The 26,881-nt window shown below is 31.9% G+C and overlaps 2 protein-coding genes and 2 long non-coding RNA genes across 4 annotated transcripts in view; 3 read left to right on the forward strand and 1 right to left on the reverse strand.

Annotated features, from left to right (window-relative positions):
* The window catches only part of LOC136983348 (vascular endothelial growth factor receptor 1-like), a 106,428-nt gene extending 100,784 nt beyond the window's left edge, over positions 1-5,644 (forward strand). Inside the window, exons 21-22 of the mRNA XM_067280047.1 lie at positions 2,040-2,145; positions 5,191-5,644. Coding sequence (XP_067136148.1) covers positions 2,040-2,145; positions 5,191-5,547 — 463 coding nt within the window. The 3' untranslated portion in view covers positions 5,548-5,644. The remainder of the gene's footprint in view (positions 1-2,039; positions 2,146-5,190) is intronic.
* Positions 1,118-1,852, forward strand: LOC136983359 (uncharacterized). The gene is made up of 2 exons (XR_010882033.1): positions 1,118-1,178; positions 1,320-1,852. It is a non-coding gene; the product is annotated as an uncharacterized lncRNA (long non-coding RNA).
* Positions 5,645-21,243: 15,599 nt separating the features above from the next.
* On the forward strand, positions 21,244-22,471 carry LOC136983315 (uncharacterized). The gene is made up of 3 exons (XR_010882018.1): positions 21,244-21,489; positions 21,563-22,031; positions 22,105-22,471. It is a non-coding gene; the product is annotated as an uncharacterized lncRNA (long non-coding RNA).
* A 712-nt stretch (positions 22,472-23,183) lies between these two features.
* LOC136983295 (pancreatic lipase-related protein 2-like) lies at positions 23,184-26,428 on the reverse strand. The gene is made up of 5 exons (XM_067279994.1): positions 26,300-26,428; positions 25,673-25,778; positions 25,477-25,593; positions 25,304-25,402; positions 23,184-23,236 (listed from the first exon to the last, which is right to left on the reverse strand). Exons 1-5 carry the CDS (start codon positions 26,423-26,425, stop codon positions 23,184-23,186), a joined length of 501 nt encoding a protein of 166 aa, XP_067136095.1. The 5' UTR covers positions 26,426-26,428.
* Between the last annotated feature and the right edge of the window lie 453 nt (positions 26,429-26,881).

Raw genomic sequence — 26,881 nt, forward strand, 5'->3', positions numbered from 1 at the left:
AAAGTTCAAAGGTAAAGGTGCATATAACCAATATATAGTAGATAAAAAAGCAATTAATATAACTAATAAGATGAATAGATTAACGAAATACTTTAAACATAAACAATTATCTATTATAAAAGCAGATAAATCTCATGCACTCATAATTATTACGAATTCAGATCTACAATTAAAGAAAAAAGAAATAGTATCTACTGATGAATATGAACAACTGCATAATAACCCAACCGAAGATATCAAAAAAGGATTAATGAAGTTGATGAAGAAATATAAAAAAGAATTTGCAAATCAAGAATATAAAAAGATAATAGATTTTAACAAGATACGCATACCGCAACTTAATATCAGACTTAAAACCCATAAAATAGGAAATGTTTATAGACCTCTTGTGGATTTTAAATATTCTATATTGTATAATTTAGAACATTATATAAAAAATTATTTACAATGTATACCAGATTCTAGCTACAGTATAAAAAATACAGACCAACTAATTTCGCATTTGTTATATGGTCAAAATAAGGAATCCTTTAGACTTATGAGTCTAGATGTAAAATCAATGTACCCATCAATTAAGTGGAACTTTATTTTAGAATGTTTAAGTAATTATAGTTTACCTAATTACGTTTTAGAATTTATACAATTTGCTTTTAAAAATAACTATTTTTCGGTTGCTACAGACTTTTATCGACAAAAAGATGGGATAGCAATGGGGTCCGTTATAGGCCCGAAGATTGCAGATATATGCATGACATCATTAGATCAAAAGATTTTCCAGTTCCAAGGTATTTCCTTCTACGCCAGGTATGTAGACGACATATTAATCCTATATGACTCCAATATTACCACAGCCCAAAACATCGAAACTTATGCAAACAGTTTAAATAATGATATTAGATTCACCTACGAAGAAGAGAAAAATAATGAAATTAACTATTTAGATGTTACAATCACACGAAACGAAAAAACACTACTGTTTCGTAAGTATACAAAAATCTGTAATAATAATAAAGTAATAAACTATAAATCATACTGTCCTTTAGGTATAAAGAGAAACGTTTTTATAATGGAACTAAGAAAAATCCTCAACAGAACGACATTACAGAAGTATATAGAACTTGAAACTGAAAATCTGTTTAAAAAATATCTGCTTAACGATTACCCTCAACAAGTAATACGTAAGTGGTATAATTGTTATACAATAAGTAGATATAATGTAAAAGAAGAAAAAAGTAAAAACCTATACATTAAAATACCATATATTAAAAAGTTCTATGAAAAATATAAAAATAACTTTAATAATTGTTCTGTCAACTTAGTGGGCGAACAGAAAAATAGATTAAGCAAAAGTATTTATGTGGTAAACAGAGGAATAGTAGGACATGCACAAGACCCTTTGAAAACAGCAGGAGTCGTCTACAAACTAATATGTACATGCCCAGAAAGTAAGATCTACGTTGGAGAAACGGGAAGACAGCTTGAACAACGTGTTAAAGAGCATGAAGCGGCAATTCGCCTGAAGCGAAGTGAATCTCCATGGTATCAACATTGTAAAAATAATAATTGTATCATAAATAGAAATAGTATCAAAATATTGTATAAATTTGAAAATATTGTAACAAGACGTATCGCGGAACATTATTGTATCAAAAATTATGCAAATTATGTCATCAATCTGAATACCGGATTATCTGTAGATGCATGCTGGGAAAATTTGATAGAATATAAATGTAACACTGTCGTAAAGGTGTAATATCCACTGAAGAGGCAAAGAAAATCTTGCGAAATGCATTTGGATATTTTGAATGATAACGCATGGTTGGTGAATAATAAAGTAAGAAGTATTTATTAATTTCCAAGGTGTCCATCTCAGTTCTTAGCTCTTTCGAAGTCGGATAGAAAAGAGTTATTTTTACAAACTCGTTTATTTTTAAGAAATTTTACAATTTTTTAAAGATTATTGTTTTTTAAATAGTTAATCAATTTGTTAATATTGTTTGAAATAGTTATGCGTCATTATATATTTTAATTCATTTTAGATATGAAATTATGACGGACTGTTGGAATTTAGAACCAGGTAAACGCCCAGATTTCAAGCGTCTTGGTGAGAGAATAGGAATGCTGCTAGAAGAAAGTACGCAACAGGTATGTATATTTAATATTCATAATTATCATTTTCATAAACTTTTTAATTTTACTTTCCCGACTGTTATGTATACGAATGCAAATTTGACACACTGAGTTTTTGCAAATCTCTATTTTGAGACCCTTTAAACCCAAAAATGTATTTAAAAAAAGGAAAAAATTTCATGTACTGTACGTGTGTGTGTTGGCGTTTATTTCATTTGTCATCTCAGGATGGGTAACGACTAAGTAACAGAATTTTGTACGGTGACTTGTGCATAAGGGGCATTCATGCTATTAAATTTTGATAGGACCCCCCTCCCCTAACTTTAACTGTCATATCTCGAGAAGGGTCGGGGACTTGATGATTTTACTCGTCATTAGCATTTACATTTTTTTTTTTTTTAAACTTATCACTACCCTCGAAATTCGTTTTTTGCCATTTTATAATAATTAATTATATAAAAACTTTTTTTTATAAAACATCTGGTAACAGGTGGCGCCACATAAATTTATTTTTATGTTTAATATTATAAAAGATATTTTAGTTAAATAAAATATCAGGGTATACTATAGATTACTCCCTATGGAATTTCGTGTGTTTGGGTATATATCTGAACTCAGGGGACCGAGACGAGTTCAGCGGTACTCTACTTTTGGATCGGAGACGAAAAATAAAAAAGTTATCATACTTTTTTCCGGCGATCGCGCGATGATAGGGAGTCGCGTCGCTCTCCGGTAAGTCGGCCTCGCTATCGCGATCGGGAGTCCCGTCGCTTGTCGTTAAAATTGCCTTTAGTAGACGTTTCTCTCCTTTTTTTACTTTGTTCAAGAACTACCGTGAATCGATCACTAGTTTAGCACATGGCGGCGTGTGGTGGCGCCCATACGAGAGGTCAGTCGGGCCTACCATGTTCGCTGCCATAAGTAACATTAACCGAAATGGCGATCGCGCGATGATCGGAAGTCGCGTCGCTCTCTCCGCTCTCGTATCGCGTGTTTAACGCTCCGGGAGATGACCGTAGTCTGACGTCACGGTTTGCAGACTTTACCGCAAGATGGCAATACTAGCAACTACGGTGCCGTCTGCATGAGAGCATTAAAAAAGTATGGTAACTTAAAAAGTGTGATAACTTTTTTTATTTTTCGTCTCCGGTCCAAAATTAGGGTACCGTTGAACTCGTCTCGGTCCCCTGAATTCAAATATATAATCAAAGTCCTGAAATTCCATAGGGAGTAATCTATAGTAAACCCAAATATAACAGCCGGGAACGTTACGCAACTCGTTGCTTGATTTTTTATTAATGCTCGTATTTTCTATGAGAAGAAAAATACTGGTAGATAAATAATGTAAAGTATATTATTGTAAATCTATAGTATAAATGTTAAATATTCTGTTTAAAATATTAAAAATGCTCTTTCACATATCTGTTTAGATATCGTTAACCGATTTGGCAATATCAAAAGTTACCATGTTATAGTGTACTTGATTAAATTATTGATACTTTAACAGTAATGGTACTATTGTGTTGTGATCTTTTGTAAATTAATCATTAGACTACTCTGATTAAGGATTTCTACCAGGAACTTTTATGTAATGTTTGAACAAACGGTGTCTGTTAAATATGACAAAAATAAATACAGTGGTCGTCGTTTATTGTGATCAAGTTGGTTCAAGACTATTTTGATAACAATATCCGTCAGCCGCCATCTTGCAGGGCAGCCAATGTACAGGGGTATGTTTTTACTGCAGGAGTAGTCAACTAGCGATCGCGAAAAAATTTTCGATCGATTGCCACAGTATTTTCTAATGCTGTGGCAATCGATTTGTGAAAGGGAGATAATAAATAATAATTTTTATATCGAATTTAAAAAGAATCCTGTTAAATTACTTTCTATATTAAATCACGAACGAGAGAAAACACGAATACTTGCTTATACTGTATACATAGTAGCTTACTATAAACTTACGTTACGTAGTGATGTTATTTTATTTCTAACAATAAATCGCGTCAAGGTTTTATGTAATGAAAGTCGATGGCAGCAACAAAAAATTATCGATCTCTGTTCCACAATATAAATAGAAAATCATATTAGGATGTATTCACAAAACTAGAGGAAATCAACTTATGATGTTATTTTAATAAATAAAAATAGATGCACTATTACAATGGTAGCGAGGTCGCGGCCGAAGTTTTCATCTCTAAAACGTGAACGTCGAACTCGACAAGATAGCGGCGCTCGACGTTCGACGTTCATGAAAACTTCGGCTCGCTGATAACTCCAACGTTTATTTATTTATTTAAAGTTTTCGATGTTCTAAATATATCTTATTCAAGAGTAAAAGTCTCAGAACAGCGATTCTCAACTAATGATACGCTATTTATTCTGCGCACACCTATTTAGGCCAGGAACACACATGAGTAAAATTGTGTGACAGAAAACTGAATCAGAAATCAGCTTTCAGTTCAGTTTCTGTTTTACGCTTTTATGCTAGAACACACACGTAAAAATTCTGGCCGAATAGGAAACACCACTGCCACGAACAATGCTAATTTTATTAATTTTTTCCTCTCATATAGGCTATCCATCCCCTGTACCTTCCATTTTTTCTCCACTTCCTCTGCTATAATATAGAAAATTTAAATTAATACACTTATATTCCGAATTCAAATAAAAAACGTGTGATCTAAATACTAGGCCTATTATAAAACATTATAAATATAATTTTATTGCTAAAACTGACTTCTATCTTGACCAGCTCCACTTCAAACGTTAAGATGGCGTCACTTGGTATAGTTGGTGGAGCTCCAGCTGATCCCTAACTGAGATCGAGTGGGTTAAACAGTTATAAATATCATAAATGTCCTAGTTTAATCTGATAACAATAAGCGTTAGACTTTTAAACAGAAAATGCTGTATAATCTGATTTGGGAAAAGGGTTTTTCTTACATTAAGCGGCTGATAGCATTAACCAGTAAGCACAATAAGTGGCGATCACTGTATAAATAAAAATTCACCCATATTGAACGAATATTTATCAAGCAATCTTTTTACTTTTTATAGCATTACATGGATTTAGACAATCCCTATTCCAACGAAAATCAAGAGTTACAGAGTGATGAAAGTCAGAGTGAAATAAAGATTACTGAAGTTATTGATAATAGTGAATCTACTTGTACAAATACAAATAACAATCACGATAAAGATAATTCGAAACGTGAAAATAAGGTTCATTATGATACTGTTAAATGTATAAAACCTATAAGTGGTGATGTAGTGATAACGCCCATGGAAACTGTTCCAATGATACATTTAGAAAAAGAAAATAATGAAGAAGTAGAAGATGAAAATCCAGTAGAAGATGAAGTTGAAAGTTCTAATGAAAACACTGAAAATTCAGATAATTCAAAAGAAAAGTAATTTAGATTAAACGATTATCAGTGCCAAGTTTCATGTTGTAATTGTCTTTCGCATCAATGTATAATAATTTAGAATAAACATTTCATTTATTTATTTATATATGACTAAATTTTTCAAAGTATTATCATTTCTGTATTTCCTTACAGTTACTAAAAAGTTTGATCACATTGTTTTTATGTTCACTTTAATTTTCTTAATATTTTATCAGTTTTATTGCAACCTTTAAAAATATTTAAAATATCTAATAAAGTTATTGTACTTCGGATAGATTCAAAATATTCCATTATTTTTAATTCAAATCTTTTAGAAAAATACTAACTTGTAAGTTAAATGCATTAATCCCTCGATGTTCGGGAATTCGATCATTCGTGATCGGAAATTTATGCGCTAAAATTTCAATTTTCGTCAAAGGTTTTGGACTTTGATTTCGTGAAAGGTTTCGGGAAATGGGAGATTACGGAATACTGTAAACTGGAGTTAGCGAACATGTTCGAGCAAGCACAATGCTAGATCGCTGCACTCACTCGTTCGTATGGTGTGACTTAAGTTTTGTTACTATTTTATTTCTTTTTTTCTTCTTTTGGCTCGAATAAAATGGCTTTTGCAGCACTATACACCATACACAGTATATTTATTTAATAATAACATTCCTTTTTCTGAAATTTTGTTTTAAATTTTAGTGATACATAAAGCAAGGCCGGCTAGACCTTGTCATAATAGAAGCCATATAATGCCTATCAAATAAACGAGAGCCGCATCCTCTATTGAAATGCCTATTGGAAAGCCGCAACATCTATTTATAGTATTTTAACTAAGACGGCCGGATGGCCGAGCGGTCAAGGTGGCAGCCTACCGCTCTGGGGGACCCGGGATCGAATCCGAGCGGGTCGAATATCCCCAGGAATTTTTCGGGGGGTGGTCCGTTCGAATATGTCGGGCCCCGTCCCTCACCACCCGGTCGCCCCATTGTGGGCCTGGCCGAACCCATAATGGGCTTTCTAAAAGAGGCCCTCTTAGTGCCCACAGGGCGGAAAGAGTTAAAAAAAAAAGAAAAAAAAAAAAAAAGTATTTTAACTATATATTATATAGCTGTAATAAATATCACTCGTACTATACGCGTACTTTATGACTGACTAAGTAAACAATCATTTAACTTCTTCAACTTTATGAATGTACCCTAAGATTCAGTTGCCTATTCGAGGTTAAGTTGAAAGTTACACTTACGTAGTGTCAGAGCCGTAACTAGGTGCGGCGGTCGGCAACACTGCGACTGACCACTGTCCCCAACCGGCGTGACGTCAGGGTCGAGGCTAACCACTTTTGGGCTCGACGTGCTTCAGTTCGGACGTCCACCTCGTGCGCTCCGACTCTTGTCTCCACGATCGACATTGTTATACTTTCTGTATATATAATTGTACTTTGCTGTAAATAAACACGTAATAACGGCATTTAGACTTTTTCTTCGATTCGAGAATACACCACTCAACGTCACGACGACCCTGTTCGTGGATGCGATCGGACTGACCGATCTCGCCGACTTCGACTATAGAGAGGTACCCTTAGCGGTCCCCTCAAGGATTTTGGTCGCCTATGGCCAAGAATAAAAATGGCGCTTTTTTAATTTTTGTTATTAAAAAAAATGCTATTCTAAAAAAAATTATCTAGTGACATTCAATATATTTTTCAACTATATATACGGTAAATAATTTAAAATATATCTTTATAAGTAACCTTTTTTTGATTATCATGGATTTCACTTTGTTACAAGCAGGCAAATGACTCCAACATATATACTGCTGCTTATCAACAATGTTATGAAGTTAATAATATCACTTTTCAATGTCAAAATTAAATAAATATTTAACCCTTTATTGGTATGTTACTGGTAACAAAACAAAAATAATAATTACTTAGTAATAAACATAAAAAATAAAAGTTTATAATTAACATATCAGAGTTGATGAACGTTCACAAATATCTTTTGAATAACAATCACAAAATAAACAAGATGAACTTTTTTTCGCCTTCAGATTTGCAAATCCATCTATAACGTCCTCAAAATCAGTTTCTTTAAAAATATCATTTTCTATAGATAATAAATTTAAACTACTCAATCTGTCTTGGGACATTGTAGAACGTAAATAGTTCTTAACGATTTTTAATTACCGAAACTTCTCTCACACCTTAAGCAACAGTCCACGGGCAGAGTAAGCATTATCCTTAATGCAATACTGATGTCGGGATAAGACTCACAGAGATTCCACTTGACCATTCCCTGTAATATTTGTAAATGGTGTAAAGATATCAAATTTTTAAATATTATTTTTGCTTGACTTTGAAAGCATCCAATTGCACTATTTACAATGCAACAGTCGGCTGCAGCTTTTTTAAATCTACTAATGTCATGGTAACCAAATTTTTTCTATTTAAAAAATCAAAAATCTATGATATTGAACGCATATTTTTAAATCGATCACCTAGTTGGGATATAATATTGTCAACAACTTCATAAAACAGATGTTTTCAATTTATCCTGACTTGAAAGTATAGTTCCTTCTCCTATTTCTCCAGGTAACAGTTTTCTTTTTCGTTTTTGCTTCATCTTGGGTATTGAATCAATTCCCAACTCTTCACATTTTTGTTTGCATTCTAACATGGTAATATCCATACCGATTATTTCTAAAATGTTGAAAAAAGATACTTAGTCCATTTAATAATTCAGAAGAAGCGAAAAATGTCTTGTGATTTATTCTGTAACTGGTTATTTACAACATTTACTTTGGCTAAAATATTTTCCCGCATAATTAACATAAAAATAAAATTGTATGATTCAATATGTCCAATAATAATTCTAGCTGTAGCGACACCATCTCCAAATGAAGAATATTCCGATATTTCTTTAAGGACTTCTATTCGCATTTTTCACCGGATGCTCGCCCTCTGGTGTTTAAAAACAAAACTATTTCTATCTGGGTCGTTTGATTCATTCTTGTGTATTATCAGCAGTAAAGATGAATAGCAATAGAAAAAGCAAAGCTTTCTGTTGCGTTCCAAATTGCAATTTCAAAGCCTGAGCCTGATATAAGTTTTCGTATATTCCCACATGAAAAACAGATGATTATTCGGAAATCGGTCGGTTATATTTATGAGCTTCTCTGAATTCTGAAAGAGTGGATTAGACTGTTAAGAATGGGCGGTTTTCCCGATTGTCCAGCTTTACATAAACAAGTTATGCTGTCAATTTTAAAAGATATTTTCTTAAAGTTTAAAATGCCAGTAATTTTGTGTGGGACACAGGGTCGGATTTAAGCATTTCGAAGCCCTAAGCTGAACTCGTAAGTCCCCTTACCAACTCCTTCACAATTTTAGAAGTCAATCATAAAAAGAAAAGAATTAAATCAGACTATCTCTCTGATTCAATACGGTTATTGGAAGAAAAAGATGTGAGGTTTCACTAGTCTTCTGTTTTATAACTGAATTTAATTAAATTTTTATACCCATTCCATTAAAAATCTTTTTTAAAATTGGTTTTATCAATTTTTTTAAAAAAACCATATGTTAATTCTTAGGAAAAAATTAATGAAATACTACACAAAATAAAAAGAAAAGTATATTGTTGGTTTGTAAAAAAATGTTTATTACAAAATTTGACTGAAAATATTTGCCGTCCGCGTCTTCTGTCTTCAACCAAGGTAGCCTTAAATAAGCGAGACACAGAGAGCCTTCTCCGACTTTCGTCGACGTCTCCTGTCTTCTCTCGAGGGGTTTTATAGATGCGAACACACACTTAATAGAGCATTCCTTCGTTCCTGGTGCTTGGCCGCATCAGGAGTTTAGGTGCTCTGCTTTATTCCAGTATATCCTGCTTCGCCAAGCTTTGCAGGAGTTTACAATTTTTGGAGCGGTCGCTGCCGCATTACAATTTTTTTCCCGACATAAGTATGTTTTTTGTCATAACATTTTTCATACAGAGTTTGAATGAATTATATTACAGACAATTAATGAATAATAAATAATGAAAATTAATTCAAAGAAATACATTGTGAGGTGTTTCATTAAATAATAACCAACCATTTATACTCCGTATTCGTCGTAATCCTTCTCCGAACATCCGATTTAATCACTAAATTAAAAAGCAGTCGATAATAATGTGAGAGGTATTGCTCTTAATTAACTGATAATTGTCTAACGATATTACGAAAATACAAATATATTATCTTAATATCAGATTATTTTTAATAGTTTAATAGTTTCAATAGTTCAAATGCTTTCGTTTGAACTATCAACACATATAAACAGGTTAAACTTTTACTTTTCAATTTAGTGATTAAATCGGATGTTCGGAGAAGGATTACGACGAATACGGAGTATAAATGGTTGGTTATTATTTAATGAAACACCTCACAATGTATTTCTTTGAATTAATTCGCTAAACGATATTAGCCATAGACGTTTTATGTTGATTAGACAAATGTTTTATAAATTTTATTTGTAGATTTTTTCGTTATATACAGTTTATAAATTTATTCGAGAAGTTCGACTACTTTGCAAGACTTAGCTGCTTTACAGGGATGAATGATTTTCAGAGATGAGAGGCGACACTTAACGGAAAAAACGAGGAAAAAACCAGACGACAAAATGGACAATCAGAGCGTTCAGAGGACGATATTGGATTTATTATTGGATTAGCGGAAATTATGAAGATGTTGTCGTGCAATATTAAAAGATAATAAACTCTGCATGATCGTGAAAGAAAACACTTCTTTCTCCAATTACAAACGAAACCGCGGGTCGGTCCGTGAAACTTGAGTTAAGTGGAAATTGATATGTTTATTTCTTTGCTTTTTTGAATCAAATTACAACCAAATAAATATAAAAACACGTTGAAAGGAAGAAAACTGATTGAAATAAAAAGATATTAATCGTAATTTTTCCTAAATGATTACCGTAACTTTACAACTTAAAAAAAAAAATGCCTATACAAGCAGGGATAAATAAGTGATCATCGATTAGTTCACTCGATTTTCTTGTAAGTAAGGCCGCGACTCCCACTAGCCGTAAAAGGGCCGTAAAACCCCTCGCCGTAAAAGCTTTTAATCACGTGACCATGATATTTTACGCCTGAGCAGGTCGTAAAACCAACGTAAAAGCGAGTTGAGCAGTGTTCAACTTTCGAAGTGAATACGACCGTAAACCGGTACCATCCACCAATCAGAAGTCAGTTAAATCTAGGTCATCGTGACACGGTGCGAAAATGGCGGAAAACGAGCTTTTGTGTACGTTCTCTCGTGGCTACTCTAGAAGATCTGGAAAGATTTATCGAAAACATCCGAAGGTATTTCATGTATCTACGACAAGAGGTATCCGATTATAATAATGGATGCCTAAAACACGCGATATGAACGGCCAAAGGAAAATCCTTCAATTTAGAGGAGTATATAATAAAAAAGCTAAGCTTATAAATACTGTATATTATCTTAATAATATAATAATAAAAGTCAATATATGAAAGTAAAGATATTACTTTTACTATATTTGTAATTATAGTATAGAGAAAACTCGTAGAATATAATTATTGTCTTTATATCGATATATCACGTATACACCGTAATAGTACTGTCGCCGTAAAAAGCTTCGCTAGCCGGACCTCCACCGCAATCCGAGCGCAAACGCAAATAGAGTCACGTGATTAAAAGCTTTTACGGCGAGGGGTTTTACGGCTGTTTTACGGCTAGTGGAGTCGCGGCCTAAAACAGTTACGTGACGCCGCTTTAATGCCCCTCTTGACCAACTTCCTACTTCCTTGTTATGAATCGGAACGGTCCATTTCAAATTCGCAACCGTCAATCTCGATAACGGTCAAATCGTAACGGTCAACTCTTTGATAACAGGTGGCGTGTCTTGAAATTATAACCGTTAAGTTACGGCGGCGCTGATCGACTATACGAAAGTGAACACATCATTAGACCAAACTGAAACTCTGGTCAGCACAGCTACACACTCCGGTCAGCACTGCCCGGACACACCAAAGGGAAAGCACAATTTTTCCCTCTCTAAGCAGGAAGATCTCCCCGCATTCCCAAGTCTATAGTTACACAACACACCTGACACGTGTGACAGAGCTGTGGACTGTACATCAACACTACGTAACATAAACACACGTGTTACAATTTTGTTAAATTGAATATCGAACTTAACATCCTCCCGCCCTGAATCTTCTAGTGTTCAACAAATTACACGCACATACAAAGAAAACATTTTTTTTTTCCAAAACACAACTTCAGTTCTCCAACGGTAAAACACAAATTTTAGATACACTTCGTTTAAATATACCATTTTTTGTTTTTACACTCACAACTCTTACTTTATCGTCAAATCCTGGGAAAACTTCTGTAATTCTTCCCACTAACCACTTAAAGATAGGTATTTATTAAACAAATATCAAGCAATGGGATCGGTTATTGTATATTTAAAAAACAATAATCTTTAAAAAATTGTAAAATTTTTAAAAATAAACGAGTTTCTAAAATTAACTCTTTTCTATCCGACTTCGAAAGAGCTAAGAACTGAGATGGACACCGTGGAAATTAATAAATACTTCTTACTTTATTATTCACCATCCATGCGTTATCATTCAAAATATCCAAATGCATTTCGCAAAATTTTCCTTTGCCTCTTCAGTGGATATTACACCTTTACGACAGTGTTACATTTATATTCTATCAAATTTTCCCAGCATGCATCTACAGATAATCCGGTATTCAGGTTGATGACATTTGCATAATTTTTTATACAATAATGTTCCGCGATACGTCTTGTTACAATATTTTCAAATTTATACAATATTTTGATACTATTTCTATTTATGATACAATTATTATTTTTACAATGTTGATACCATGGGGATTCACTTCGCTTCAGGCGAATTGCCGCTTCATGCTCTTTAACACGTTGTTCAAGCTGTCTTCCCGTTTCTCCAACATAGATCTTACTTTCTGGGCATGTACATATCTATGTTGGAGAAACGGGAAGACAGCTTGAACAACGTGTTAAAGAGCATGAAGCGGCAATTCGCCTGAAGCGAAGTGAATCCCCATGGTATCAACATTGTAAAAATAATAATTGTATCATAAATAGAAATAGTATCAAAATATTGTATAAATTTGAAAATATTGTAACAAGACGTATCGCGGAACATTATTGTATAAAAAATTATGCAAATGTCATCAACCTGAATACCGGATTATCTGTAGATGCATGCTGGGAAAATTTGATAGAATATAAATGTAACACTGTCGTAAAGGTGTAATATCCACTGAAGAGGCAAAGGAAAATTTTGCGAAATGCATTTGGATATTTTGAATGATAACGCATGGATGGTGAATAATAAAGTAAGAAGTATTTATTAATTTCCACGGTGTCCATCTCAGTTCTTAGCTCTTTCGAAGTCGGATAGAAAAGAGTTAATTTTAGAAACTCGTTTATTTTTAAGAAATTTTACAATTTTTTAAAGATTATTGTTTTTTAAATATACAATAACCGATCCCATTGCTTGATATTTGTTTAACAAGTTTAATAACAGAATGATGGGAATAGAGGAGCTGAAGCTGAAGATGGAAAGATTGAAGATCGACAGAAATTACTTTAAATGTTTTTTACGTGAACAGCATACGCCAGCAACATTACAACTACCAAAGTCTATCAAAACCAGCGTTCGATATGGCGACATAGTCAAGATAGAAAGATCAATCATAAAGTCTGTCATAAAGAAAAAAGGTAAACAGATGTATTTATTATCTAAAAAAATTAAATTAATGAAGAAAACTGATAACAGTAAAAATGATAATAACAAAAATAGTGATAATAAGAATACTAATGATCAGTATAAAGTAAAAAAGAGTATTAAACTAACACAAAAATTTGATTACCCCTCAACAGCAGATAAGGAAGAATGGCTAAATAAATTAATTATAAATTTGACAAACGTTGATGTTCCGAATGATTACTTACGACTATTGTCGTATGGAGATAATATGAACTTCCCCATTTTTTCAAAGTCAATTGAAGTTGTAGCAGAAATTGAGAGTGCTATTCGGCGAATCTCGGGAAAATCAAAAGAAAAAGAACAGTTGAGAATACACTTAAGTAAAGATCTCCAAAAGTTCAAAGGTAAAGGTGCATATAACCAATATATAGTAGATAAAAAAGCAATTAATATAACTAATAAGATGAATAGATTAACGAAATACTTTAAACATAAACAATTATCTATTATAAAAGCAGATAAATCTCATGCACTCATAATTATTACGAATTCAGATCTACAATTAAAGAAAAAAGAAATAGTATCTACTGATGAATATGAACAACTGCATAATAACCCAACCGAAGATATCAAAAAAGGATTAATGAAGTTGATGAAGAAATATAAAAAAGAATTTGCAAATCAAGAATATAAAAAGATAATAGATTTTAACAAGATACGCATACCGCAACTTAATATCAGACTTAAAACCCATAAAATAGGAAATGTTTATAGACCTCTTGTGGATTTTAAATATTCTATATTGTATAATTTAGAACATTATATAAAAAATTATTTACAATGTATACCAGATTCTAGCTACAGTATAAAAAATACAGACCAACTAATTTCGCATTTGTTATATGGTCAAAATAAGGAATCCTTTAGACTTATGAGTCTAGATGTAAAATCAATGTACCCATCAATTAAGTGGAACTTTATTTTAGAATGTTTAAGTAATTATAGTTTACCTAATTACGTTTTAGAATTTATACAATTTGCTTTTAAAAATAACTATTTTTCGGTTTCTACAGACTTTTATCGACAAAAAGATGGGATAGCAATGGGGTCCGTTATAGGCCCGAAGATTGCAGATATATGCATGACATCATTAGATCAAAAGATTTTCCAGTTCCAAGGTATTTCCTTCTACGCCAGGTATGTAGACGACATATTAATCCTATATGATTCCAATATTACCACAGCCCAAAACATCGAAACTTATGCGAACAGTTTAAACAATGATATTAGATTCACCTACGAAGAAGAGAAAAATAGTGAAATTAACTATTTAGATGTTACAATCACACGAAACGAAAAAACACTACTGTTTCGTAAGTATACAAAAATCTGTAATAATAACAAAGTAATCAACTATAAATCATACTGTCCTTTAGGTATAAAGAGAAACGTTTTTATAATGGAACTAAGAAAAATCCTCAACAGAACGACATTGCAGAAGTATATAGAACTTGAAACTGAAAATCTGTTTAAAAAATATCTGCTTAACGATTACCCTCAACAAGTAATACGTAAGTGGTATAATTGTTATACAATAAGTAGATATAATGTAAAAGAAGAAAAAAGTAAAAACCTATACATTAAAATACCATATATTAAAAAGTTCTATGAAAAATATAAAAATAACTTTAATAATTGTTCTGTCAACTTAGTGGGCGAACAGAAAAATAGATTAAGCAAAAGTATTCATGTGGTAAACAGAGGAATAGTAGGACATGCACAAGACCCTTTGAAAACAGCAGGAGTCGTCTACAAACTAATATGTACATGCCCAGAAAGTAAGATCTATGTTGGAGAAACGGGAAGACAGCTTGAACAACGTGTTAAAGAGCATGAAGCGGCAATTCGCCTGAAGCGAAGTGAATCCCCATGGTATCAACATTGTAAAAATAATAATTGTATCATAAATAGAAATAGTATCAAAATATTGTATAAATTTGAAAATATTGTAACAAGACGTATCGCGGAACATTATTGTATAAAAAATTATGCAAATGTCATCAACCTGAATACCGGATTATCTGTAGATGCATGCTGGGAAAATTTGATAGAATATAAATGTAACACTGTCGTAAAGGTGTAATATCCACTGAAGAGGCAAAGGAAAATTTTGCGAAATGCATTTGGATATTTTGAATGATAACACATGGATGGTGAATAATAAAGTAAGAAGTATTTGTTAATTTCCACGGTGTCCATCTCAGTTCTTAGCTCTTTCGAAGTCGGATAGAAAAGAGTTAATTTTAGAAACTCGTTTATTTTTAAAAAATTTTTACAATTTTTTAAAGATTATTGTTTTTTAAATAGGTATATTATCTTCGTTGATAATGAGTAAAGTCCCTATTTTAATATTATCCTTTTCAATCATCCACTTATTCCGTTGTTGTAAATTATTTAAGTATGTATTAGTCCACCGTTTCCAAATGATTTGAGTCATTTTCGTTACACGTTGCCAATGTGAAAGTCTACTGTCTGATAGAGATTTGAGATAAATGTCTGGTATAGTGTCAATTGATCTACCTATAAGGAAATGAGCCGGTGTTAATACCTCAAGATCATCTGGATCCACTGATAAAGGGGAAATGGGGCGACTGTTTAAAATTCCCTCGATTTGATTGGTGATGGTGAGAAACTCTTCTAATGTCAAGATTGTACCACCTACAACTCTTTGTAAGTGATATTTGAAAGATTTAACTCCTGCCTCTCACAATCCACCAAAATTTGGGGCTCTAGTAGGATTGAAGTTCCACTGAATGTTTTCGGATGACAAATAATTTAGCCAATTTTTCATCTGGCTTGTTTACCATGTTGTACAAATGTTTCAATTCTGCCTGGCTCCAATAAATGTTCTTGCATTGTCCGTAAATAATTTGGCACTCTTACCACGTCTCGAGAAAAATCTCTTTAATGTTGCAATAAATGAATCAGATGTGAGATCAGATACTATTTCCAGATGTATGGCTCGAGTCACAAAGCAAATGAATATACAGACATAAATTTTATTATAAGTACCCCTTCGTTGATTCTTATATTTTATAAGAAAATGTCCACAAAAGTCAATTCCTGTACAGTTGAACACATAATTTTGGTTCACTCTCTCATAAGGTAGACTATCCAAAAGTTGCTTAGAAACGATTGGTTTAGCCTTAAAGCAAGTAATGCATTCATGAACAACCTGTTTGTAGAGTGATCTTCCATTTAAAGGTCAAAACATCTGTCTTACCTGATACAATAAGGCTTGTCCAGTAAGATGTAAATATTTTCCATGAAAATAGATTAAAATACATTTAGTCAAATAATGTCTAGCAGGTAGTATTGCAGGATGTTTCTTATAAAAATTGAGGGTAGCATTCTGCAATCTGCCTCCAACTCTTAACACATTATCATTATCTAAAAATGGACATAAATTGCTGATTTTGGAATGTTTTGGCAATGATTTCCCAGACTGAATGCACCTTATTTCTTCCGAAAAGCTTATTGTTTGGACATGTTTGATGATGCAGATTAATCCGTTTTTTAATTCATTTGTTGTAAGATGCCCATAGGTCCTATAAGGAGGTGATAATTTTGCGTTTGTCACAAATCTCAGGCACCAAGCCATCGTTCGTTGAAGTTTTACAAATGATGATATTTTAGAAATGACAGGCAGCTCTTCGATGCTTGTGCCAACACTACAAGTAGCATGTTTACGCTCCTCTCTTAATGCTGCATCACAAATAGGTATATTTTGAGTGAATGGGATATCATTGGAAAGCAGCCATTCTGGGCCTAGAATTTTTATCACCTTAGTTTCCCTAGTTGTATCAGACATGTCCCCTAACGAACCACTATACACATCCTTTAATATTGATGGTTCACTTGTGAACCATTTGTGGAGCTCAAATCCACTTCTCCTTAGTAATTGAATTAATTCATTAATCAGTTCATTACCCATTTCAGAGTTGTTTACACCAGTCAACATGTCATCGACATAGAAATCTCTCAATACTATTTTAGCGGCTCTCGGAAACTCCACACTCTCATCAATCGCTAACTGCTTCAAAGCTCTCGTAGCCAAATATAATGTTGTTCCATAGGTGACAGTGTTAAGACGAAAAGTTTGTATTGGCATTTCCGAACTCTCTCTCCAGACTATTCGTTGAAAGTCACAATCCTCAGGTCTAACCATCACCTGTCTATACATCTGCTTTATATCAGCTGTTATTGCAATATTGTGACAACGAAATCTTAAAAGAATACTAATCAAATCTTCCTGGGTTTTTGGACCGATCATTAAGGTACATTAAGTGAAGTACCTGATGAGGATTTTGTGCTGCCATCAAACACTACTCTCAATTTGGTCGTTAAACTTGATTCCTTTATTATGTAATGGTGAGGGATATAATAATGTTGATTTTCTACGTCTCTACTTTAATTACTGGAGTTAATCTCATTGGGTTAGATTAACTCCATGTGTCCTAAAGACAAATATTCCTGCATAAATTGCCGGTACTGATTGTAGATGTGTACATAGGAAGACACGGTTTTAAATTTAATAAGTCAGAAAACTTACAAAAATATTATATATATAAAAGTAGTATGCACCAAGTTTATATTAAAAAAAAAAAAAAACAAAAATTGTAAGTATACGAAAGCCGCAATAAGAGTCTAGAATAGCCTCATCCTTCTGGCGAGTCACCGTTGACATAAAGTCTTGGAACAAATTAAAATTTAACATTGAAAATAAAACTCAAAGTTCGAGAATTCGATGTTTATGGAAGGTTACTCGGTCCCAATTATTCACGAACATAGGGGACATGGTACATGGAACATGGTATTCGAATTTGAAACAAATTAAAAATACTTATTAATAATGTGAGGTAGCCGATCGGTGCCGAATCATATGTGGGAGTGTTAATTACAGAGACAACTCTCTCCAGTTTACAACGATTAACCCGGTTTATTGTAACAAAAAAGTATCTTAGCAATAATACACTCTTAACGGGCGGCGGAGGCCAAGTCTTCTGGGTCCCTCGTTCCGGATGACGAAGATCCAAAGAGGAAAGTTCTCTGATGTTTTCGCTGGAGTAGACGGCCCCGGGGCGTAGCTAGGAAGTTTGAAGTGGATACTTAGTCCGCAACGAGAATAATCCTTTCGAGGCAGGAGTAGCACATTCAAAAGCACGAAAGAGAACTCTCTTTATTCGCTAAATTCGGATTTTTCGGGTCTCAGATAGACATTCCGATAGATCGATTCCGACTCACCTCCGATTTCTAATTAGTCCCCACTCGTTACGAAATGTAACTAGATCAGAACCCAGATCATGGCATGAGTCAACACCGATTGACAATTCGATCCCCATCGAAGATGTTCGATCTTAGGACTTACATTATTCTTTTGTCCTACATTATTCTTATTAATTTGAGAAGTACGTTTTTCTAAGAATTTTCTTCAAACGTGTCCTTTCATGGACTTGAAATTTTCTAATTTATTTATTTATTTATTATTATTATTATTATTTGGTCGGTTTTACAAAATATAATTATTATTAATTTTTTCTTTTACACAAGAAAATAAAATTTAATTTTTCTGTGCTGCCCGCTCCACTTCTGGAGCCTCACTTTAATACCGTATTTTTTCATTTTGAAGTAATATTTGTCATTATTTGTGCTGCTTCAGAAGAAACAATTATTAAAAAATTTAAGATTAACTCAGTTATTTTGTGTGTTCTATCGTTTTTAAAAAAATGCGATCAATTACGATATTTACATTAAATTTTGTATATTGACTACAGTTTTTCATAAGTTATAACTCACAAGGAGAGCGTTGTTACATTCAATTCATGTAAGACTTAGATAAACAGATGCTATTTGCCTACCTAAGAGAATATTTCTCTGTGGAAAGTATTTTTTTTAATTATCTTTCGCATCAATGTGTAATAATTTAGAATAATCATTTCATTTATTTATTTAATTAATCTTAAGCATGGAAAGTACAAACTAATTTATTTGTACAAAAATAAATTTAGAAATATTCATTAATCCAAAAATAATCAAAATGAATAAAAATAAATTTATAATTGAATTAATTTTAAAATTTTTAAAAATAATAAATTGATATTTAATGGCAGTGATTTACGATTAATAAAAATTAATTTTAAAAAAATTAATATTTTCTAAAATTTATATTAAATATTAAAATTTGTATTAATTAAGCCAACTTATTTTTATTTATTTTTAATTCAATTAGTTATTTTTGAGAATTACGTTGCTTCGATCATAAATTCATCTTGTCTCTTTTAAACGTTAATTTTTTCTTATTTTTTCACATTAAAAAATTCATTGACAAAAACTATAGGAAGAAAAAACAAAAGAGAAAGGAAAAAGTTTATAAATACTTAATATTTTTTAATACAACATAATGATAATCAAAGAAAATCATCTTAAAAATTGTTTGTATTCTTTTAATAGTCTATTAGTTTTAATTTGTATTTGTGCTTGATTTCTTACGTACAAAAATTTATGTTTGATTAAAATGTTTTTTTTTATAAATAAACACATTTTGCTAAAATGTTTTATTAAATATTTTAAAATATCAAAAATATCAAGAAATGTTTAAAAATTAAGTTTAAAAGGTTATTTGTTAGCCTTGTTATCCCTCTGTTTGTACGTGACGTCATAAAAAATAAGGTGTACCATTGCTCAATGGTACACCTTATTTTCTTCCACCATGGACGAAACATGCTGATATCCTTGAGCCATGCAATTGCTAGCGAGCTCTCTTTTTATTCTTTCTTCCAGAAAATCGCTTTGCCTTATTGTTTCAATGAATATGTTTTTTTTTAAAGTAACAAACTGTAACAAATACATGTATAATAAAATTCTACCAACTTGAATTTTGTAGCTGAATCTATTTCAATTAAAAACTGCGTACAAAAGTGTGTTTTTTGGGAATTCTGTATTGTTTACTCGTGTGAATCAGCTTTTTTCAGTTTTTTCCGTCAATCTGTGATTAAAGGTAGTAAAAAAAGTAGGCCTAAGTGTAGGCCTAATAGAACACATTCTATGCGTAAACAAAAAATGTATTCAAAAAAACACAAAAATACATTGTTATTAAAAACTCACATTTTATGAAGTTTGCTCATTGCAACCAACGCATTTGCATTTACCACGTATGGTTTGAATGTCATTTCGATTTTTGTTACTTAAACCATTCAAATACACATAAGCGTTTGTGTGTAGGTATTATAATTGAAATGTATTGTTTTGTCGTCATTGTTTAAAATATAGAAATGTTTAGTGTACTTTAAAACAGTGCAGTTTAATTTTTTAATCTTTTTGAGATTATAGAATAGTTTTGCAAGATTATTCACATGTCAAATATAACATATTATAATGTATCGATTGCACAACAATATAAAAAGGATGTAAACGCTCCAATTATAACAAGTCACAATCTTGAAAAAAGTAAAATTGTACTCACATAAAAGGGCACGTTTACCACTAAAAATGATTATCCATTTGTGAAATTAAAGTCATAATGTCAACACTAATCGTTAATTTTTTCAATAGACAGAGTAAATCGAACCCGAGTCTTTATGAAAATAAATTATTGGTATTGTTTCTTGTTAATTGTATCAATATAAAATTCATTTTGAAAAATCTCAATCGTAAAATGTTATCAAAATATTTTAAATCAAAATGGCACTAAATGTCAAATTTTTTCTTTATAAAACTTGGCGTTAAAATTAAAGCAGCTAAGATAAAGTAATTCATAATAACGGAATATAATGTATTTAAATTTTAATAATATATACAATCATTTTTAATTTAATTCGATTATAAACAGGATGTTTCTGATTGGTGAAAACTCATTCAAGGTCGATCGTGTAAGTATTAGCTTTACTTTCCAATGAAGTAAGAAAAACATTACATCTGGAAATTTACCTACCGAATTTAAAATTTAGTTTATTTCATACCAGAAAATATGGTTGTTTTATACATCTATGTGATGTTTGTTTTTTTCACTACCGCGGAAAATTATTATGCCGTTAATAACAAAGTCTGTAGCTTGAATTATTTTATGAAAATCTTATCTTGTATCTGTGACAGTAAATTCGAACTTCGAAACAATCAAGGTAATTATTATTATTGTTATTATTATCATAATTAGCTTTATTAAATATTTATTTATTTATTTCCTTTCGTAAGAACGGAAGAAAGTCCATCTTCATTATGCAGTGGATCATTGTTGTAAATTTTCCTGTTCGGAATTATTTCTGAAGTTATATTGTCCATTTAAAAATTCTGAGGAAAGTAGTGATTATTTATCAAAATACACTCCTTCAGAATACGTTTTTGATGAAAATATTATTGCAGAAATATGCAAGAAGAATGGTATTAAATACAACAAAGATTTTTCGACTAGACAGAACCAGGATCGAACGTATTCAGATTTTTCTAATTGCAGAACGGTCGATTCCTATTCTGGTTTTAGACATAGTGAAAATATTGACACGTCCGTAAGTATCCCTGATGACGAAGACTATTCAATTATTGGATCATCTGGATTCTCGAGTGGAAAAGGTTATCCTGACGAATCATCCGGTATTTTAAACGACGAAACTGCGATTCGTTAAGAGAAAAATAATTTTTTTCTGACCTAAACAAAGAAAACAAGGTAATCTCGTAATTAGATAAACATTTTGTAAACTGGATCGAATCGATAGTTATATTAATTAATATATTTAAAGCATATCATTTCCAAGGAGTCTGAAAGTCTTCATGTTTCACGAATTAAAGGAATATCCGCATAAACATCGTTTTTTAAATAAAGTTGTAAAATAATTTTATTTGATATTTAAATAAAAACTAAATAAAAATTTTCTGTAAATCTTTAGTCCAATTTTAGAAATTGTTAGTTGTATATCAAATTTTATAATGAAAATTCATATATGCAAAAATTACTTAGATACTCCTAGTTTAGGTTTAACTTCTCTAAATAAAAATTTAAACTATGTTCACGCTTTAAATGCTATTTTAAAATTGATTTTTATAGTAATTTATCAAGATTAATGTTCTTTCTGATTATATAATAATGTAAAATTAATATATCCAATAAAAAAGTAAATTTCCTCATTAAATTGTATGCTTGTAATGGAAAATGTCAATACACATTATTTTAACATATCCCATTTAATCATATTAATTCCGAATTTATACTAATTAATCAGCAATACTACAAAATTAAAAATGCCTTCAATAATAAATAAATTAATAATCTGTTATAAAGTATTTGCATAGAGTCTAGGTCAGTGTTTCCCAACGTGGGTTCCATGCCCCACAGGGGGACAGTTTAAGTTAACCGTATAGCCGCTGTACATCATATTTATTGTAAATATTGATTTAAGTTAGTTTTAATTTTCTTTGTTTCCCTTTCCTTCTAGAACTTTCCTTTATAACCATTTTCCTTAAGAGTGGGATTAACAATTCTGGGAACCACAACAAACAAAAAACAAAGAGATGAACAAGGCCCTGAGGCCAGTGAAAGAGGAGAAAGGACATTCTTTGCCCAGACCTCGAGGTGGGCAGACGTGAGTTGTGGTGTTCCAGGTCGTATTTGGCAACGACTGGAAAGTGCAAAAGATTTTGATGAAAGGATCGGGTTTTATCATGGTTACGATAAAACAGTGTGGCAATTAAGTGCAAGAAAAACTTCAACGAACATGACAATGTGGGACCTTCCAAGAGTTCAACATATATGTTGGGAGGCATAAGAATTTTGGAAAGGCTTAGGTGGGGTATAGCACAAAAAAGGTTGGGAAACACTGGTCTAGGCAATGTAAGCAATGTAAGTTTCAAAACTATTGTTTACACTATTATAATCTATGGAGAAACCAAAACAAGTAATGGATTTTTTTTATTTGAATAGACTTTAACTAAATGCTTTTCTTATGTAAATAATCGAATGTATTAATATATTGTCCTTCATTAGATATAACATTTTTATATCGGTCTAAAATTTTTGACGCCTTTTTTTTAAAATAAAAATCAGCAAATTTTGATTTTATAAATGTTTCATTGGGCTTCCTTCTTTTCAATTAAAACTTATTCCATTACAACTGTTTTCAAACAACGTCTAGCTGCAGAAACACATTGGCTGGCTGAGACCGACCGTAGCGCCTTTATCGAGTGATCTCGTAATCAGTAAGTCGAACTAACACGTGTTAATAAAAAATTAGGAAAGAAGCTATGGTTTGTTTTATTCAAATCAAAAGTTAAGCTATAATAATCCAGATTTAAACTTAAAACAAATTATACCTTGATTATTTACGAACGAACAATGTTTTTTTACTATATTCATGCTTTTTTACTTAAACCATTTTACTATAATTTGAAAGAAATGAGATGATAAAAATCGTTACTTGCTCGGAGTACAATCTCCAGATTATAAAAAACAAAAACTGTGTGTTCATTTAAGAAAAGTTCATCAAGTGTATAAGTTCGCCGACCTGGTAGAGATTGGGATATGTTAAATATACTTATCGGACACCAGTGTAAGTTTGCTGACTTTCAGGAGAGGATCGTTAATCCCTCGTTAGAATGATCTAGGGTCGTTCGCGTCGGTGTGGCGGAGGAGACACAGATGACAAGTATTTTATAAAAATACCGTTTATTTTAACATGAAATAACTTACACTATGCACAAAGTTTCTTTCAGCAAGTAAATGTTTGAAAGTTAAGAGTATCGAAGATGGTTTTCTCTATAGTTGCTCGACGGTGGGCCCCGAGTGAGAAGAATCGTCGGTTGGAGTCGGTGACACGGCTTTCTAGATGGGCACAAGTACGGAAAACTCCGTGCGTTAAGACACACGTCTTCTTGCTTCCGAAACTTCTCGGAGAGTATCTCCTGAGTGTCGTTCAAGATCGACATTATCAAATCTCCGTTCTCCCCTTTTTGTCCATGAGCGAAAGACGAGACCCGTTCGGGTCCCGAGAAGGTTCGCTTCGGGGAATTTACCCGACACCATCCGCTAACTCTGGACGGAAGGTGTTGATTAGACTTTGAACTTGCGCTCATGTTATTCCATTGTTGTCTAGTCTACGACGTCTTAAAATTTTAACGACCTAACGCGATGTTTTATTTTATAATTAACCTTTCCCCTTTTCCAAAATTTTTCTATGTTCTAATTGCTTGTTTGTTAAGTTACGGCAACGCAACACTTGGGTGATCTGCCTAGGGGGATGTCTTCCGACAGGTTTTTTTTTAAGGGAAACTGGTCCCTATTTAGGCGTTACAGACACAGAAAAAACCCAGAAAACTTTACGTGGCAAACCCATCCGAGCGAGCGCGAACACACGACCGAACTCCCAGTGTTCAGGGTACGAAGACCGCTTGGCCACTAGTGGGCCTGATTGTTTGTATACAGCCCCTTGTCAAAGGCCCATCTCTACTGGAGGACGCTCGTTTACATTTATTGCATCATGTTTTACATCATAATATGTATATATTTTTTTCGTCTCGGTTTCATATGATTAGCACAACTGATCCGATCTTTGATCGGTTTTAACAATGGAGGCTGTTTTCCTAGTTTTGTTTTAATAAATTTCTATAATAAATGTTTAATTTCAACCCTTTTTGGGACTTCACAAATGATCAAATAAAACGATCCAGTTTTTAAGAAAATAATAATAATAATTATAGTGAAATTTGTGATATATGCGATAAAATATTTTCGTTTTTGTATAGTTTGAGAAGCATACAGAAATAAATGATCATATAAAATAGATATTTTTGAAAAAAGGTACCCAAGGGAAGAAAGTCAAAATAAAAAGAATTACTAACTCATTTGGATGATGAATATAGAAATTTTTTGCTTAATTCAAAAGATAAGATAATACTTATTACTTATTGTTTAATTAAAAATAATCGTAAAAGCTTTCATACACTTACCTTTTATTAAATCTGACGATTGCAACCTGCAATTGGGCTGATCATTTCCGTTATTTGGAAAGAAATCTACATGGCCAATGATTTCAGAAGTTCCTAATCCTGACAGAGGAAAATATATATATTTAAATCATTTTTCCTGCATTTCGTCCTACTTTAATTGTATTTACACCTACCAGAACTTCCTGCATTCTCAATGTCAGTATGAATAACATCTACAAAATATGCATCCGATTTATCAAGGCAAAGATTTGAAGGAACATTTTTAAAATATGCAACAGCGGGATCTAAACCTTAAAATATAAACTGGATATTACGAAATACGAAGAAATAAACGAGTAAACTTTGTTTCTGACACTTTGACAAAACTACCTGTTATTCGCCCGACTTTTATATTTTTTTCTGCAAAACCAGCAATATGCGCTCCTATACCATGACCTATTATGTGAACATCTACAGGATTGGTCCTTACAGAATTCTGTAACGTATGTATTGTCACAATATATATAGTATCGATATACGGTATATCGATTATTATTATTTCAAATATGAGAATTGGATAATTTCGAGTTTTGGCATGCTTTTTATGTGAAAGATTTTCTTTTGTACATAAAAGTTATGATTATTTACAAAGTTTTTGTTATTGAATTAATTTCAGTAAGATTACATTTAACAGAAACCTTCTAGATTTTCTTTAAAAAGTTATTTGATTTTAATAATTATTTTACAGATTATCTATTTTTTATCTTAAGAAATGTAATGATATAGAATTTTTTTTACCTTAAGAAATTTAATTAAATTTGCTACTTCTTTTTCACAGTTTCTGCATTTGATGCTGCTTTTTCGTAAGAAACTGAACTTAGTGTTAACCAATCCACAACAACGACATTAAAATTGTCACGATTTAGCAGCTCTTTTCTCATTTCCTAAAATAAAAACTAGATGATTTTTAAAGATTTAAATTTGATTTCTATAAACAAACAGAAAACAATGACTTACTCTCCATTGCGGCGACCATTCTACGTTAGTCATATAGCCATGAACCAGAAAAATAGTTGGATGAATGGGATCAGAGTTTGAAGTAATTAACGTTTCATTATTCCCGACAACGAGAATATGAGCCATAGGGTTTTTGAAAAAAGAGAGCATTGTTATAAGTAGAAAATTAAGACTTTGACGTCTCCAAATAGCTGTAACAATACATTTCTTTTTCGTGACTTATTAAGGCCTCGTCTTATTTCTAGACATGAATTACAACTTGACTTTAGAGAAATATCAATTTAGCTCTGAAAATGGTAAGTAATTTTTAATTAAATATAAGCTTGTTATTTGTTTTATTATGAATATATTTATTTTAAATTAACATATTTATTAATATTTACGAATTCGAGTATATGAAATAATAATTTTTAATGCTTATTATGCAGAATTTGAACACGAAAGAAAAATTGGAAAAGTTTATCTGTACACGTTTTCGATAGATCTGCTAAATATCGCAAGGACGGTAAGATAGAGAAATGTTATAAACTTGTCATCGAGCTTACGAATATCGAAAGGAATTTTAAAAGCAAATGTTAAACT

The sequence above is a fragment of the Centruroides vittatus genome, unplaced genomic scaffold (assembly GCF_030686945.1).
Source record: "Centruroides vittatus isolate TY-2023 unplaced genomic scaffold, ASM3068694v2 contig_880, whole genome shotgun sequence".
NCBI classification, from domain to species: domain Eukaryota; kingdom Metazoa; phylum Arthropoda; class Arachnida; order Scorpiones; family Buthidae; genus Centruroides; species Centruroides vittatus.